The sequence below is a fragment of the Thamnophis sirtalis genome, unplaced genomic scaffold, assembly GCF_051295495.1.
Source record: "Thamnophis sirtalis isolate CommonGarterSnake01/CBP01778 unplaced genomic scaffold, rThaSir2_p1.2 scaffold_3, whole genome shotgun sequence".
Lineage (NCBI taxonomy): Eukaryota > Metazoa > Chordata > Lepidosauria > Squamata > Natricidae > Thamnophis > Thamnophis sirtalis.
This window is the reverse complement of record NW_028261383.1, coordinates 30,501,543-30,519,688: the sequence shown is the minus strand read 5'-3', so window position 1 is coordinate 30,519,688 and position 18,146 is coordinate 30,501,543. Positions and strand designations below refer to the sequence as shown.

The 18,146-nt window shown below is 43.2% G+C and overlaps 1 protein-coding gene across 1 annotated transcript; it reads right to left on the bottom strand.

Annotated features, from left to right (window-relative positions):
• Positions 1–276: 276 nt before the first annotated feature.
• LOC106553904 (TNF receptor-associated factor 1) lies at positions 277–17,773 on the bottom strand. Its single transcript, XM_087707778.1, has 6 exons — positions 17,663–17,773; positions 9,838–9,907; positions 7,664–7,942; positions 6,126–6,303; positions 3,733–3,881; positions 277–1,208 (listed from the first exon to the last, which is right to left on the bottom strand). Exons 1-6 carry the CDS (start codon positions 17,665–17,667, stop codon positions 990–992), a joined length of 900 nt encoding a protein of 299 aa, XP_087563904.1. The 5' UTR covers positions 17,668–17,773; the 3' UTR covers positions 277–989.
• Positions 17,774–18,146: the final 373 nt, after the last annotated feature.

Below are 18,146 nucleotides of genomic sequence, written 5' to 3'. Positions count from 1 at the left end.
ACGCTTGACAACTGACTCATATTTATGACGGTTGCAGTGTTCCGGGATCAGGTGATCCCCTTTTGCGACCTGACAACCAAAGTCAGTGGGGAAGCCAGATGACTTAACACCTGCAGTGATTCACTTAACAGCGGTGGCAAGAAAGGTCGTGAAATGGGACAAAGCTCGCATAACAAATGCCTCGCTTAACGACATACATTTTGGGCTCAGTTGTGGTTGTAAGTTGAGGACAGCCTGTAATAACAAAAATTAGTACAAAACCAAACCAATGCATAATAAGAAATAAAACAAATACATTTAATGATCAACATAACATCAATAGGTCCACCTCTTCTGCCAAGGATGTGAAGAAGAAATAGTTTTACCTTTCCAAGCATTAGAAATGGATTTGTATCTATAAACTAGAAATAGGTTTATATCTCCTTTTCACTCTTAACATATTTTAGGTTCTGCATATCCATCCGGCTCAGAGGAGGTATTCAGCCAGTTCTGACGGTTCCGGAGAACCGGTAGCGGAAATTTTGAGTAGTTTGGAGAACCAGCAAATAGGCTGGCCTCGCCCACGCTGCCTCCCAGCTGATCTTTTGTTGCCCTGAACAGGAGAACGGAGCTGGAAAGCAGGTTAGTGGGATGGGGAGGGAATGGGGATTTTGCAGTATCCTTCCCCTGCCATGCCCACAAAGCCACGCCCACAGAACCGGTGGTAAAAAATTTTTGAATCCCGCCACTGATCTGGTTGTGGTATGCAGATCTTAAAATAAATTAATGGATTCAAATTTGCATTAGGAACACAGGCTTTAGGGAGTCTTTCAACCCCTCTGGGCTATTGTATGGGTAATAGAGAAGGGGTTGAGTAAGATCCACAGAGTTTCCTCAATTGTCGCCTAAATGCAGCGGTGTCCTCTTTCTTTTGACAGACATTCTGGATCATCCCGTCATTGGGGTTGGTAGTTTGGTCTTCACATCTGAGATGAAGGTCGCACATTAGTTTAAGCCTTTGTGTCAATCACAGCCTGAATGGCTAACATGTCATTATGAAGGTAGCCAGCACCTGGTTCGTGGAGTGAGTTCAAGGGGTAGAATTCAGGGACGCCGCTGGCCACGTTGGTTTCGTTGATGGGCCGCTGGAATGAACACGAGGACTCCAAGGAACGGAAGACGGTGGAAATGTGACAGTTGTTGACTTGATCCAACAAAGTGAAGGTCACCTAAATTTTAAAGGAGGGAGAAATTATATGCACTATATTTTGCGTATTATATGATGCGCACCAATTTACGTGCACTAAACTAGATAGCATTAATCTGGGCCCACACGTCTCCTTGTCTGTAGGCCAGATTACTTTCATGTGTCTTTCAAGACCATGACTTGTAACCTGGACTAGCTTAGGCAGTCAAGAATGTGGGGGTGTGATTTTGTGGGAGAAGGTCCAGCTCTAGAACCCAGCATTTCAGGGTACCTGAGGGCTCAACTGTCTTCGTACTAACACTTATTACATAAAGCTACCAGGTCCCAAAAGTACTTTTTCAGGAGGCAACTGGACTTTGTTTTTTTTTCCTCTGGAAGATGTTTTGCTTCTCATCCAAGAAGCTTTTTCAAACTCTGACTGGATGGTGGGGAATGGAAGGATTTATATTCCTTGCAGAGAGCTGGTCATTTGCATCCTTTTAGAGAAAAACCAGAAAATCCAGTTGCCTCCTGAAAAAGCACCTTTGGGACAACCTGCGTGACAGAAAATCTGCAGACTTCTACCAGCTAAGGCCATCCATTGGCACGGGCTTAAGTATAATCAGTACAGATAGGCCTCACCCTTTCTTGCCACAGTTCCTAAGTGAATCACTGCAGTTGTTAAGCTATTCACACAGTTGCTAAGTGAACCTGGCTTCCCCATTGATTTTGCATATAAAAAGGTCGCCAAAGGTGATCACACGACCCCGGGACACTGCAGCCGTCATAAATACGAGTCAGTTGCCAAGTGTCTGAATTTGGATCAGGTGACTATGGGGATGTTGTGACGGTTGTAAATGGTCATCAGTCACTTTTTTCAGTGCCACTGTAACGTCTAGTGGTTCCCTCAATGAACTATTGTAAAAGTCAAGGATTTCCTGTGCGCTCACGACAAGTGTATATTTCTGGCATGGCTGTTTAAGAGACACTATCAGAATTTAGAGCAGTGTTTCTCAACCTTGGCAACTTGAAGATGTCCAGACTTCAACTCCCAGAATTCCCCAGCCAGCGAATGCTGGCTGGGGAATTCTGGGAGTTGAAGTCCGGACATTTTCAAGTTGCCAAGGTTGAGAAACACTGATTTAGAGCCAGGGTGGATTTGTGTCAGGGCTGATTTAAATCACTAGGAAAAAGACTTGATTTAAATCCACTCGATTTAAATCATAATTTTTAAAGAGCAACTGTCATCTCTGTCTCATTCATTTTAATGGGGCAGCTGCGGAGGTGGGTTCCTACTGGTTTGGACTGGTTTGGCCGAGTAGGTAGTAACTTGGCTGGGCACCCCATCTCTCCCCTGAACCGGATTTATCTGCTGTGTAATAGGTGCCGCCATTTTGCGCAGAAGCAATTTATTTTACTGGAAGGCTGGTGATGCAGGACCGACACAATATAAGGTGAGGGATGTGGTAGGCAGCAGGTGAGTGGATGCCCGATAGCAGGTGCTTCCATGATGGATCTGAAATGACGGGTGCTCTTTAATATTACATTCATAAGCTGCTTAGAAGGTTTCACTTTCATTTTTACTGTTTGCCCTTCCTCTTCACACTTAGTCTGGTGTTACAGAGGCATTTCTCTTCAAACAGCCGTACAGTTTGTGGTGTACATAGATTTGCGAAACAATGGGATAAAGGAATATTCCTGAACTTTGTCTTATGATTTATTTCGTGGTTATCTCAGCTTGCAGAGCTTAGATTCTTTTGAACGAGTTTACCAAAAAATGTAAATATTGCAGAATATACAGCCTCATGCTCCATAACCAAGCTCCATTTCATGCTGAATAAACTAAATTATTAACGTATCTTAAGTAGAAAACTATCTTTAGATAGATTTTTTTTTCACTCCAAAAACATTTTGTTAAAATAAATTGGGATTTTAAAAAATCTGATTTAAATTTTTAAAAAAGTTTTTTTTTTTTAAAATCATCGATTTTTATCCACCCTGCTTAGAGCTGTGGAGGTCAGGATGTAAATCTAATTCTAGCAAGGCAGAGTGGATGTGGACTTTTGCACCTGATTGGGATGACATGCGTGCTAGTCGTTCCCGACTCTAGGGGGCGATGCTCATCTCCGTTTCAAAGCCGAAGAGCCAGCACTGTCCGAAGACGTCTCCATGGTCATGTGGCCGGCATAACTAAACTTTGAAGGCGCACGGAACTCTGTTACCTTCCCACCAAAGGTGGTCCCTATTTTTCTACTTGCATTTTTTACATGCTTTCGAACTGCTAGGTTGGCAGAAGCTGGGACAAGTAACGGGAGCGCACTCCGTTATGCAGTGCTAGGGATTCGAGCCTCCAAACTGCTAACTTTTTTGATCGACAAGCTCAGCATCTTAGCCACTGAGCCACCATTTCCCTTTTTTGGGGGATGGCACTCTCCCAAAAAGAGTTGGTATGCACTTTGAGAATCCTCTTGAACTTGTAGCTGCTGTTTGGGAGAACGGGTGGCAGGAGAATTGAGGGAGGGAAAGAGCTTCCTATGCTATGTCCCCTTACCACCAGTTCATCCTACCTTATGTTGGAAAGGCCATTTCAGCTGGAAATCGTATTCTCCCTTCATCACAACCAGGAAGAGCGAAAGGTGAGTTCCAGCACCAGCCCCATCTCCATTCAGGAAAAGCTTCAGGCAGAGCTTGTAGCCATAGCGGGCGGTATAAAATGCTGGAGGAGCACAAAGGAGAGGAAAACACGAGATGCTAAGAGCAGCAAGAACAATAATACCGACGGGTCTCTTCGCTAGATTCTGTTGCAGGATAAACTTTCTGAAGGAAATGGGAATCTTCAGAGTTAATTTCTGTGGGTGCCTTCACCAGAAGGATTTGCCTGCTCCATAAAATGGCAGCTGGGACAATAGCATTTTGGCCATGGACAAAACTGAAGGCTCTAGGATGCCCTCTACTATTCCAGGGGATATTCTGTGGGTCCCAGATGTAACTTTGGAAATAAACACAATAATAGGAACAAGCACTTTTGCTTCCCAGCATCTGTCTTCCTTCCTTCCTTCCTTCCTTCCTTCCTTCCTTCCTTCCTTCCTTCCTTCCTTCCTTCCTTCCTTCCTTCCTTCTTTCCTTCCTTCCCTCCCTCCCTCCCTTCCTTTCCCTTCTTCTTTTCTCTTTTCTTCCTTCCCTTCTTCTACATCTTTTCTCTCCCTCCCTTCCTTCTTTCCTTCCCCCTTCTCCATCTTTTCTCCTTCCTTCCTTCCTCCCACACCCCTTCTTCCCCATCTTTTCTCTTTCCTTCCTTCCTTCCTTCCTTCCTTCTCCATCTTTTCTCCTTCCTTCCTTCCTTCCTTCCTCCCCCCACCACTTCTTCCCCATCTTTTCTCTTTCTTTCTTCTTTCCTTCCTTCCTTCCCTTCTTCCCCATCTTTTCTCTTTCCTCCTTTCCTTCTTCCCTCCCTCCCTTTCTTCTTCCCCTTCTTCTCCATCTTTTTTCCTTCTTCCCTTCCTTCCCTTCTGTTCTTTTCCATCGTTTCTCTTTCTTTCCTTTCTTCCTTCTTTCCTCTCTCCTTCCTTTCCTTTGTCCATCTTTTGTTTTTCCTTGCTTCTTTCCTTCTTTCCCTTCTTCTTCCTTTCTTCTTTCCTTCTTTCCTTCCTTCCTTCTCCCCTTCCTTCCTTCCTTCCTTCCTTCCTTCCTTCCTTCCTTCCTTCCTTCCTTCCTAGGCTCTTCAACCCCGGTGGCATCAACAAAGTGTCTGGCAGCGTCCCATAGTGCCTACTTCTGAATAGGGCCAGGCATTTGCAAGTTTTATAGTCTCATCAGGATGCCCAGGCTGGATCTTCCTGTGTCTCCCCATAGTGCAAGCCCACAGAAAGGATACTGTTGTCAGAAAGTCAACCACAAAGCCAGCATCTGAAAGGTGCATTTTTCTTTGAAAGGTAACTGGACTGTTTTTTCCTTGAGGAGGAGGAAGAACAAAACATTTCGCTTCTCATCCAAAAAACTTCATCAGTTCTGATGGCATGGGGGATGGAAGGATAGGTACTGACAGTGGAGGCTGGATGGCAAGGAGATGGAAGGAAAGAATAAAATAGAGCTGGAAGGGACCTTGGAGGTCTTCTAGTCCAACCCCCTGCTCAAGCGGGAGACCCTATATCATTTCAGACAAGTGGCTGTCTTCTTAAAAACCTCCAGTGATGAAGGCCCCATGATTTTTGAAGGCAAGCTGTTTCCACTGCTTAATTGTCCTCAATGTTGAGACGTTTCGCCTTAATTCCAGATTGCTTCTCTCCTTGATTAGTTTCCATCCATTGTTTCTTGTCTTGCCCTCTGCTTCTGATAGGATTGCAGGTGAGGGGAATGGAAGGAGTAGCATTGCAAAGAAATATAATCCTTCCATTTCTCCCCTCCCCCCCAGATCCTCCTATCAGAATTATCTTTCCATCCCCTGCTGTCAGTCTCAATGGCCGGTACCAGTGGTGGAATTCAAAATCTTTTACTACCATTTCTGTGGGCGTGGTTTGGTGGGTGTGGCATGGCTTGGTGGGCGTGGCAGGGGAAGGATACTGTAAAATCCCCATTCCTTCCCGATCAGCTGGGACTCGGAAGACAGAGAATAGATGGGGCGGGGCCAGCCAGAGGAGGTATTTGCCAGTTCTCTGAACTACTGAAAATTCCCGCTACCGGTTCTCCAGAATTGGTCAGAATCTGCTGAATGCCACCTCTGGCCGGTACCTATCCTTCCATCCCCCTTCCATCAGAACTGATGAAATTTCTTGGATGAGAAGTGAAATGTCTTTTTCTTCCTCAAGAGAAAACAACAACCCACTTGACTTTTGAAAAAAAAAGCACCTTTGAGACAACAATAACCTGGATGACGGAGAATCTCCACAGCCACCAAGCAGGGATTTTTGTTCTAGCAAGCCAATTTCCCCCTTTCCATTCACATCCCTCTTTGGTCACTCACGGGGGGAATAAAGGGCAGGCCGTTTGCCGGTTTGAGCTTCCTGCATTCGAAGCCCCACCCTGGGGACCCTCCAGAGGAAACACCCATCGTAGCTGGTGTGTTCCAGGGCCTGGATCCGGGACACCAAGCTGCTGATCATCACATCTTTCAGAGCCAAGAGTGAATCTTGCTGTTCTACCTGGAAGGAAAACGTGGAAACATTTAAGAAAAATACCTTCAATTAAATTCAGTCACCTGACATTGTATTACTTCACAGAGACAAGTGAGTGATAATAACTATGGAACAGAAAAAGTATAAAGTGGTGATGGCGGAGCTATGGCCGTCGCCCCAGTTCAGTTCCACCGCGCATGCGTGGGCGCCACCCACCGGTCCGGTGGTCTTCAGGTGCAGGGTGTGTGTGGGGTGCATGGGGGGAGCATGGTGCATGTGGGGAGCACAGACACATTTAGGGAGCCACACATGCATGCAGGGGACCATGGGGTACATGCACGGGGGCTGTGCGCACATTGGATTTGGAGGGGGGGAATCGGGTGTGTGCATGCTTTGGACGTCTTATCTACAAGACAAAAGACTTTCTGCTCCAGGGTGATAGGGTTAGCCCTCACTCAAGATCCAAACCAGGAAAAAGCCATTAAGCCATAATAGGAATTGGTCAAAGCCTCTTCGTGACTATCACCCAGCAAGAGTCAACCAAGCCTGGGACTTGAGACAACCTACAAAGTTACCCCTGCATGGCCCCATAGCAGTGGTGGGATTCAATTTTTTTTACTACCGGTTTTGTGGCCGTGGCTCGGTGGGTGTGGCAGGGGAAAATATGTAAAATCTCCATTCCCTCCCGATCAGCTGGGACTCGGGAGGCAGAGAATAGATGGGGGCGTGGCCAGTCAAAGGTGGGATGTACTGGTTCTCCGAACTACTCAAAATTTCCGCTACCGGTTCTCCAGAACTGGTCAGAACCTGCTGAACACCACCTCTGCCCCATAGGAGTCTGACAACCAATCAGGATACATTTCTTGCCACCGGAACAGAAAGCAGGTTCAAAGCCCAACAGAGGGTATAATTCTCTCTCTCTCTCTCACCCAGGTGCTCTTTTTTTTGCCTGGGATTTCAAACCACGTGGTCCTGTCCACCATTAAACCACCTTTCCAAGCATGTTTCCAGTGTCTTTCTCCCCCACTTGGAACTGACCCCAGATGGACATTTCTTCTAACAAAGGCAAATGAGGTCCAGGCAGAAGAAGAAGATCATGGCTTCAAAATCTAAGGGGCTGGTTTGGACAAAACTCAACGGCACTTTTTCGTGCGGCTGTTGATAAAAATAGGATCGCTAACATGAGCGCCAATGTCCCATGATGGATATTGTCACAAAAGAAGAAGGCAACTTGTGGACAAACTCCCAGAATTCCTGAGATAGCCATGGCTGGCTCAGGAATTCTGGGAGTTGAAGTCCACAAGTTATAAAAGGGCCAATCATTCCCCACCTCCACTCTATAAGTTCTCATGGGAGACATGAGATCTTTCCAAAAGGCGTCTCTTACTTTCTCCTCCAGGCAGAGGATCCTGGCCAGAGCTTCTCCAATTCGGACGTCAGGGGACACTTCTTTTCTGGCCAGCTCCCGGCTCAGAACTGAGACAATGTTCTCCAAGGTCTTCTGGCGGGATTCCAACTCAGCCACCTGCTGCCTGATTTTCAGGTCCGGCCTTATCTGCTCCAGCAGATGGTCCAGGGGGAAGTCCAGACCCACAAACTGGGGCAGGGTGTTACAAAGCAGCGGGTGCTGAGATGGCACGATTCCTTCCACTTGTCCACCGGGCATCTGTAAAGAATGGAAATCAACCAACAAATACAAGTCATGTAGAGTCAGCCCAGCCAACTTGGGTTCCAGCCTGTTCATGCCCATAATAAGCTAGTACAGGTTGTCAGTGGTGGGATTCAATTTTTTTCCTGCTGGTTCTGTGGGTGTGCCTTGGTGGGTGTGGTGTGGCATGGTGCGTGTGGCTTAGTGGGCTTGGCAGGGGGAAGGATACTGCAAAATCCCCATTCCCTCCTCATTCCTCGGGGAAGGATACTGCAAAATCTCCGTTCCCTCCTCACTCCTGGGGAAAGGATACTGCAAAATCTCCATCCCCTCCTCATTCCTGGGGGAAGGATACTGCAAAATCTCCGTTCCCTCCTCACTCCTGGGGAAAGGATACTGCAAAATCCCCATTCCCTCCTCATTCCTCGGGGAAGGATACTGCAAAATCTCCGTTCCCTCCTCACTCCTGGGGAAAGGATACTGCAAAATCCCCATTCCCTCCTCATTCCTCGGGGAAGGATACTGCAAAATCTCCGTTCCCTCCTCACTCCTGGGGAAAGGATACTGCAAAATCCCCATTCCCTCCTCATTCCTGGGGGAAGGATACTGCAAAATCTCCATTCCCTCCCCACTCCTGGGGGAAGGATACTGCAAAATCTCCATTCCCACCCCGCTCTGGGGCCAGCCAGAGGTGGCATTTGCCGGTTCTCCGAACTACTCAAAATTTCTGCTACGGGTTCTCCAGAACCTGTCGGAACCTGCCAGATTTCACCTCTGCAGAGATAGTCCTTAACCTATGATCACAATTGAGTCAGAAACTTCTGCTGCTGAGTGAGATGCAGGTAGTTTTCAACTTATGGCCACAAATGAGCCCAAAATGTATCTCGCTAAGGGAGAAATTTGTTAAGCCAGTTCTGTCCCATTTTCTTGCCACATTTGATAGGTGAATCTCTGCAGTTGTTAAATTAGTCACACCGTTGTTAAGCAAATCTGGCTTCCCCATTGACTTTGCTTGTCAGAAGGTCGCAAAAGGGGATCACACGAAACACCCCCCCCCCCCCCGGAGACACAGTAACTGCACAGGACTGAGCTCTGAGGGAAGACCTGGAGACGGATTTGCTTGAACTGCTTTAATCACAACTAGAACAGTAACAACAAGAACCCTTGCCATCTGACAGCTCTTTTATACACCGAGCTGTCAGACAATTAGCCAATGGGGCGCCTCGGATTCTCCCGCCAGTCAGACAGCGTACTGGAGCCAATAGGAGTGCTTCACGGATGACAGGCAGTGCACAGTCATAGGCACAAGGACTTAGCAGCAACCGTCATAAGTATGGATCCATTGCCAAGCATCCGAATGTAGAGCCAGGTGAACATGGGGATGCTGCAACGGTCATAAGTCACTTTTTCCAGTGCTGTTGTCACTTTGAACAGTCCTTAAATGAACTGTTGTTTAAAACGTAGGAATAATAATTGGAGTTGATCTACTGATGCAAAATGATGTACGTATGGATTCAATATTCAGAATATCTTGTTTAAAATTAAGGGATAATAATTACAGTTGAAAAATTGACGTACGACAATAATGTACTCATGTTTATCTAATGAACAATTTGTGATTCGATATATAATTGTACGCGGGGACCAGGGAAAGGACGCACAAAATCTCGTGACCAAACGACATGCCGTATGAAATGGAAGAAGGTTGTATGTGTTTTGTGTTTTTGTTTGTTTAAAAATAAAAAAAAATAAAAATTAAAAAAGTCACTTTTTTCCAGTGCTGTTGTAACTTTGAACAGTCCCTAAATGAACTGTTGTAAGTCAAGGATCTTTACAAGTGCGCGCGCGCGCACGCACACACACACACACACACACACCACAACAATTATAAAACATGACAACATGAAACCCACCTTGTCAAAATGGATGAGTGGCTCGATTTCCTTCTCTTTTAAATATTCAGAAGAGGTCGTTCTGCTGCAGCTGGGAAGCAAAACAATTGTTCAAACAAAAGATAAGCTACTAACATCAAAACATCGGAGTCATGGTCTTCTCTGGGACACTTTCTGAAATGGAAAGTTGGACTTCAAAGAAGCAGGATGGGAAGAACATTGACACCTCTGAACTATGCCACAGGTCGCCCTGTAGCAATTTATGTTGCTAGCTGGGAAATTTGTGAATCCTGCCCCGTTTTATGACCTTTCTCGGCCCATTGGTTAAGTGAATCACTGCCGTTCTTAAATTAGTAACCCGGTTGCTAGATGAATCTGGTTTTCCCATTGACTTTGCTTGGCAGAAGATCACAAAAGGAGATCACGTGACCCCGGGATACTGCGACCGTCATAAATGTGAGTCAGTTGTCAACCATCCGAATGGAAATCATGTGACCATGGGGATACCGCAATGGTTATAAGTGTGAAAAATGGTCATAAGTCACTTTTTTTCCAGTGCCGTTATAACTTAGAATGGTCACTAAATAGAATAGAATATCAGAGCTGGAAGGGACCTTCTAGGTCTTCTAGTCCAACCCCCTGCCTAGGCAGGAATCCCTATACCGTTCCAGACAGATGGCTATCCAACATCTTCTTAAAGACTTCCAGTGTTGGGGCATTCACAACTTCTGGAGGCAAGCTGTTCCACTGATTAATTGTTCTAACTGTCAGGAAATTTCTCCTCAGTTCTAAGTTGCTTCTCTCCTTGATTAGTTTCCACCCATTGCTTCTTGTTCTGCCCTCAGGTACTTGACTCCCTCTTCTTTGGGCAGCCCCTGAGATGAACTGAACTGTTGTAAGTCAAGGACTACCTGTATTGGACTCCTCACTATGGACAGTCTCAATAGATTGATAGATAGATAGATAGGTAGGTAGATAGATAGATAAATAGATAGATAGATAGATGATAGATAGATGATAGATAGATGATAGATAGGTAGGTAGATAAATAGATAGATAGATGATAGATAGATGATAGATAGATGATAGGTAGGTAGGTAGGTAGGTAGGTAGGTAGGTAGGTAGGTAGATAGATAGATAGATAGATAGATAGATAGATAGATGATAGATAGGTAGATAGATAAATAGATAGATAGATGATAGATAGATGATAGATAGATGATAGATAGGTAGGTAGATAAATAGATAGATGATAGATAGATGATAGATAGATGATAGATAGGTAGGTAGATAAATAGATAGATGATAGATAGATGATAGGTAGATAGGTAGGTAGGTAGGTAGGTAGGTAGATAGATAGATAGATAGATGATAGATAGGTAGATAGATAAATAGATAGATAGATGATAGATAGATGATAGATAGGTAGGTAGATAAATAGATAGATAGATGATAGATAGATGATAGGTAGGTAGGTAGGTAGGTAGGTAGGTAGGTAGGTAGGTAGGTAGGTAGATAGATAGATAGATAGATAGATAGATAGATAGATAGATAGATAGATAGATAGATAGATAGATAGATGATAGATAGGTAGATAGATAAATAGATAGATAGATGATAGATAGATGATAGATAGATGATAGATAGGTAGGTAGATAGGTAGGTAGGTAGGTAGGTAGATAGATAGATAGATAGATAGATAGATAGATAGATAGATAGATAGATAGATAGATAAATAGATAGATGATAGATAGATAAATAAGAACTAGAAAGAAAGAAAGAAAGAAAGAAAGAAAGAAAGAAAGAAAGAAAGAAAGAAAGAAAAAGAAAGAAAGAAACCAGCCAACCAATGTATCATTAAATAAATCAACTCGGAGTTCTCCCTTGAAGCACAATGAGCAGGATCAAATGATTCTACTTTGGACCCAGATGCAAACACCCAACTCTTTGGAGGAGGCTCTGATGCTGGAAACCATGGGAGGAAAGTGAATAAAAGGACAACCAGCAATAAGGGGGAAGGACTCCGTTAGAGCGGCAATGGGTGCAATCATTTGAAGACCAGATAAGGGACAGATGGAGAGAATCCATGTATGTGGACATTGCTTTCATCCATTTTTTTTTCCTAGATCACAACCCCCCCCCCCAAGTTTTAATGTTGGATTTCTCCATAAAGTCAACCTAGCATGGGAAAAAGGATTGCATCTGTTTTTATTAGACATTCCGTTCCATAACTGTGTAACTGATACAATTGTTTCCCGGGATACTACAGTTCTATTGTATTTAGATCCTAATACTCTCCACTCAGCCAAAGGTGCTATTTATGGATATACGTACTAAAGCTGCCTAAATTGGAAAATTAATATCAAATGTGCAATCCCACTATTTAATAATAGACAATAGCTAAGCTTGAGGATATAACTGCAGATTCAGAAAACTTAATCCTCTCTCAATAGTTGGTAATTGCATTTTCTGTAAAAACATTCTCAGAACTGAAGGACCCCATAAAATTTTTCTAAAATTTCCAAGTCATTCCAAGAGTGACATGGGCAGTACCTAAATTTGCTAAAATAATTTTTCTTTCTTTCTCTTTTTCTTTCTTTCTTTCTTTCTTTCTTTCTTTCTTTCTTTCTTTCTTTCTTTCTTTCTTTCTTTCCTTACTTTCTTTTTCTTCTTTTACTTCCTCACTCTTTTCTTTCTTTCTTTTTTCTTTCTTTCTTTGTTTGTTTTTCTTTCTTTCCTTTCTTTTTCTTTTACTTTTTCCCTCCCTCCCTCTTCTTTCTTTTTGTTTCTTTCTTTTTTCTCTTCTCTTCCTCCCGCCTTTCTTTCTGTCTTTCCTTCAACCTTACTGACTTTCTTTCTTTTTCTTTCTCTTTTTCTTCTTTTTTCTCCTTCCTTTCTTCCTTAGTCCCTTCTTTCTTTCTGATTTTCTTTCTTTCTTCTTTTTTCCCTCCCTCTCTGCAATAGCCCTTTTCTACTAAATCTTAACTGCAACATGGGCAATAAAAATTTATCTAAATTTTATAAAATAATTTCTTTTCCGTTCTTTCTTTCTTCCCTCCAACCCTCTTTCTTTCCTTCTTTTCTTTTTTCCCTTCCCTCCCTTCTTCCTCCCTCCCCCCTCCCTCCCTCCCTACTTTCTCTTTCTTTCTTCCTTTTCTTTCTTCCTTCCATCTTTCTTTCCTCCCTCCCTCCCTCTTTCTTTTTTGTTTTTCTCTCTCTTTCCTTCCTTTCTTCTTTTTCTCCTTCCTTTCTCCCTCCCTCTTCCTTGCTTTCTTGCTCCTTCCTTCTTTCCTCCCTCCCTCCCTCCCTCGCCACAGATATTCTGGCCCCAATTGGGTTCTTATAATGACGACTACCCATACATACCCAATGATTTCATTAATACGTTTAAAATGACCATCTCAGCAGAACTGCACAGCTCTGACTCTCTCCTTGAATGAGGTGAATTGAGTTTCCTGGACTTCCCCCAGGTTTTTGCCTATCACATAATCATATGCCCCTTTTCTTCTCCTTCCCCTGACGCCTCAGACATTTTTTTCCACTCATTAGGTCACTAGATGATACCACATTTGGGGGTGAGGGGATTTTTTTCAGCAGTCAGAACCAGACTTCTCAGGGAAGCCCCAGGGGTAAAATGTGTGGTGAGTTCTTAAAAAGATATTAGTGGGGTGTTTTGGGGTTTTGGGAGGAAGAATTAAGAACCTGGTACACAAGGTGGCTCAGGGCTTTATGGAGATTCTCAACCATCCAGGTTATGGCTGTCCCAAAGCTGCTTTTTCCAAAGGGCAACTGGAATTTCTTGATTTTTTTTCCCATTGAAAACGTTTCACTTCTGAACTGAAGAAACTTCTTGGGTGAGAAGTGAAATGTTTTCAAAGAAAAAAACCCCAAGAAAGTCCAGTTGCCTTTTGAAAAAAAAAAAGCAATTTTTGGACAAGGTGGACCAGAGGGTCTTCTCAGAGGTCAGGGCAAAAGAGAATCATTTCTAAGGTTGTAGGAGCAAGTGAGGCCTCTCAAAAACACTTGTAGCATCTCCCCAATCCATACAACAACATCACTCCATTTGGGCTGAAGCCTGCCTGGAAGAACCAGGCTGCCTTTTTGAGGCTCCTAGTTGGCTCATTTTTGAGACTCTGGAAAGCTCAGTTTGAAAGAAATCAGTCTTCTGTTCCGCTATAAGATGTTAAGTGGGTAGGGCTGTTTGTCACTGAACCCCAGCCTGAGTTGACTATCCTCTACTTGGTAGCGGAGAACCGGATGAAGAGTGCCAGGGAATCTTTTTTTTTAATTTTTTTTATTTTTTATTTTATCAATTTCATATATACATTCACAATTATATGATCTCATAACTGTTATTAATATGTATTTATAACAATTTTTCCCTACAGTTGACAATATACTTGAAGATTGCTTTTTTAACATCCCATAGATCCATCTTATCTTACAACGGTCCTACTTCTTCCCTCCCTCTTTCCTTCCCTCGTTTCTTCTCTCCTACTCCCCTTCCTTCCCTCCTTCCTTCCTTCCCTCCCTCCTTTCCCTTCCCTCCTTCTCTCCTTCCCTCCCTCCTTCCTTCCTTCCCTCCCTCCTTTCCCTTCCCTCCTTCTCTCCTTCCCTCCCTCCTTCCTTCCTTCCTTCCCTCCTTTCTTTTCTCTTTCTCTCCTTCCTTTCCCCCTTCCTTTCCTCCTTCCTTCCCTCCTTTCTTCTCTCCTTCTCTCCTTCTCTCCTTCCTTCCCTCCTTCCTTCCGAGTGCCAGGGAATCTTGAGGCCTCTGGTCTCAAGACATTAGAAGGGTTTGGAGAAGATTGAATTATCTGTCAACACCTTTTATTGAATTATCAAGTGTTATAAAATACAGAATACAAAGTAAATAGGAAAGCAGTGGGGGTGGGGAAGGGAAAGAGGGGTGAGGAAAGATAAGAAAGAGAAAAAAAGAAAAAAGAAAAAAGAAAAAACCCATTGACTTCCACTCTCTCTGTTACAGTAAAATAAGGAATTAAGATCAAATCACCGCTTTTTGCCTTTTCATAATAGTATGAACAAGCCATTTCTGTAAAGATCTATCAATCTAATCGCTAAAACCCAGTCAGATATTCATTCTTTGCCACATCAAGCATGAAGTTCAGAAGCGGTTTCCATGTGGAAACTAAAGTTCTTTTCTTTAATCGAAGTATCCACTTCAATTTTGCCACTTCAGCCAACTCCTGGAGAAGATTTAGAGTTGTGTTGCATCTACTTGGTACTTGAGGTGGAAGAATTCAAGAAATCCCAGAGCTTGAGGCTCATCCAGAAAACCGTCACAGGAGGAGAATGATCTGGCAAACCGTTTCTGCATTCTTGCCAAGTCACTCATTCACTCATTCACTCACAAACACAGACACACCAGGGCAATTAGTCTAGTGCCAAGATGGCGAACCTATGGCAAGCGTGCCACAGATGGCACACGGAGTCCTCTCTGCGGGCACGTGAGACGTCGCCTAGGTCAGCTCCGCTAGCTAGCTGATTTTCGGGTCCCTGCAGCACATGGGGGAGATGCACTCGCATTCACAGGAGGTGCAGTGCAGCCCCCCCCCCCCCCCCCGGGCTTCCTTTTCGTCCCAGGATTCTCCACGGAGCCCATTTTGGATGCCAGGTAAGTCAAGACCCACGTGGATACTTTGGGAGGGTGAAAAATGGGCCTCCTGCAAGTTCTGGAATTGGGCCTGTTTCTGGCTTCTGGAGCCCAGGAGAAGTGATTTTCGCCCTCTCGGAGTCATGAGCCTCCGGAGCCTGGGAAGGGTGACAACGCACACCCCTGTCATGGTGCAGGAGGCGGAGTAGGCCTGCCCAGCAATTGGGCAGAGAACCGGTTGCCAAAATTTTTGCGCAGCGGGGGCAGCGGGAGCACAGGGGTGGTGGTGGTCACATGGGCATGCGCAGGGGAGCTGGGCGCATTGCATTGTGGGTGTGGGCACACGAGGACAGAAAGGTTAGCCATCACTGGTCTAGTGGTTAAGACACCTGGTTGGAAAGCAAAAGACTGTGAGTTCTAGTCCCGCCTTAGGCATGAAAGCCAGCTGGGTGACTTTAGCTCAGTCTCTCTCTTTCAGTCCATGGTATTGGGTAAATAGTGAGAGGAAGATGTGTTGGAAATTTTTGCCATCTTGAGTAGTTTGTAAAAATAATACAGGCAGGATATGAATAATCTAAATAAATAAATAAATAAATAAACAAAGCACAAAATCATTCGTTGATCTTATCCTGAAGCTTTGTTTCAGTAAATTTTCCCCTAAAACATTTTTAATGTATAAACTATGATAACATGACTCAAGGCCTCCGAGATATAATATCCACGGAGATGTTCTAGATTAACATGCCACATGAAGACTCTAATTTTCTGATCACTCATCTTTGCACACAAAATGGCAAGAGTTTCAAATTATGTACGTATATGAAAGCCAAAAAACAACAACATTGTAATAGAATCTGTCTCACATCTCCTGTGGCTTGAGCAGGCAACAAAGCCTTTCATTCTATCCTGTGAATTAGTTTACCAGTGAAGGAACATCTGGGTCATGAGAAGCAATTCTTTTGTGAATGGCTATTATTGTTAAGGCAGCTTTCGTTCTTTGTTTTTATTATTTTATTTTATTTCCTGGTTTCTTTACTATAACCCCACATGTATACTTTATATATAGTTATAATTACACCAGCAGTAGTTAATACACACTTATGACTAAGTGCAGGAGATTGATTAAAATAACATATTACAATAAATTAGAGAGCATCTCTAAAATAAAAGCTATCTACTAATTCTATATCAACCTGTCTATCTATCATATAGCTATCATGTCTGTCTGTCTGTCTGTCTGTCTGTCTGTCTGTCTGTCTGTCTATCTATCTATCTATCTATCTATCTATCTATCTATCTATCTATCTATCTATCTATCTATCTATCTTCTTTATCATCATCTATCAGATATCTATCTGTTATCTATCATCATCTATACAGTGTAGCTACCTATCCCATCCCAAGATTCGTCCAATCAATTGATTCGTCCAATCAAGAATCAAGAACAACATAAAAACCATGTAAAAATATTAAAACTATAAACATTCAAAGCAAACAAGTAACCAAAATCCTTTAGAACATACTGGAGAAACTCAATGTAGTCTCACTATATTTAAAATAACAGGAATGTTTTTATTTTAAAGCAACTTCTCAAAGGTCAACAACAACAAAGCACTTTTGGTGTTCTTTTAAACTTTAAGGCTTCTAGTTCCAAATACAATAAGATCAGGGGCCATGTGATAGTTTTTAATGTGCCACAATGGATTTTGCTGTCCCCTGTTATTCTTAGGAAGTAGGGGCACACTGGTGTTTCAGTAAAGGTACCTAATTAGACATTTGCTCGTATATTTTTTAAAAAATCTGCAGATCTAAATGCATTACTATGAGGCACCACTTTTCATTCATCCCGATTCAATACCTCCTTTAGTCTGAAAACTATACTCATCACTTGTGGGTAGGTACGTAGAGAAAGAAGGAAAGGATTCTGCAGGTGCACAAATATTCTTTATCTCACCCAAAGTTTGGCAACTTTAAAGCTTCTGGACTTCATCTCCCAGAATTCTGAGAGTTGAAGTCCACACATCTTAAAGTAGCCAAGTTTGGCGGTCCTTATTCTAGACTGAGTCCCAGTAACGTAACATATTCTAGGATTAAGTATCCCTGTTCCTAGAACAGCTGATATCCACTCTCTTCCTTTGGTCACCTCTTTAACATAAATTTTATTAAAATGTTATAGACACCCACCCACCCCAAATCGCATTTCAAAAAGTCATTTTGACCATCCCAGAGACATACCTCATTTTTGGCTGCTCAGGCCTTCAATTGTTCAACATCTCTCTTTCTGAAGTTTTATAAGTTTCCAGGCAAAATCAAGACTAACCTTTTCCTCTCTTAAAAAGATGCAGTCAGAATAAAAAGTGGGCGGTTTAAGACTGCCTATCAGTGGAAGCTGCAATGGGTGGGGGAATTCCAACTTTGGGGCGGAGGAAGTCAGTTTCCGAATGATAAAATTCTTTAAACTCAAAACTGAAAATAAAACCTCATTTAGGCATAACGTTTGTTCAGCTATTGCCAAATCACATAGCTTTTATGTGGAGGTCACACTTTCCTAATTTGGACAGGAATAGCAGTGGCATTGTCCCGATTTTTTTTTAAAAAAATGTTTTTGGTTCTTCATGACCTCAGGATGATTATTTCAGAGGTGATATTTGCAGGTTCTGGAGAACCGGTAGTGGAAATTTTGAGTAGTTCAGAGAACCGGTAAATTAATACCACCTTT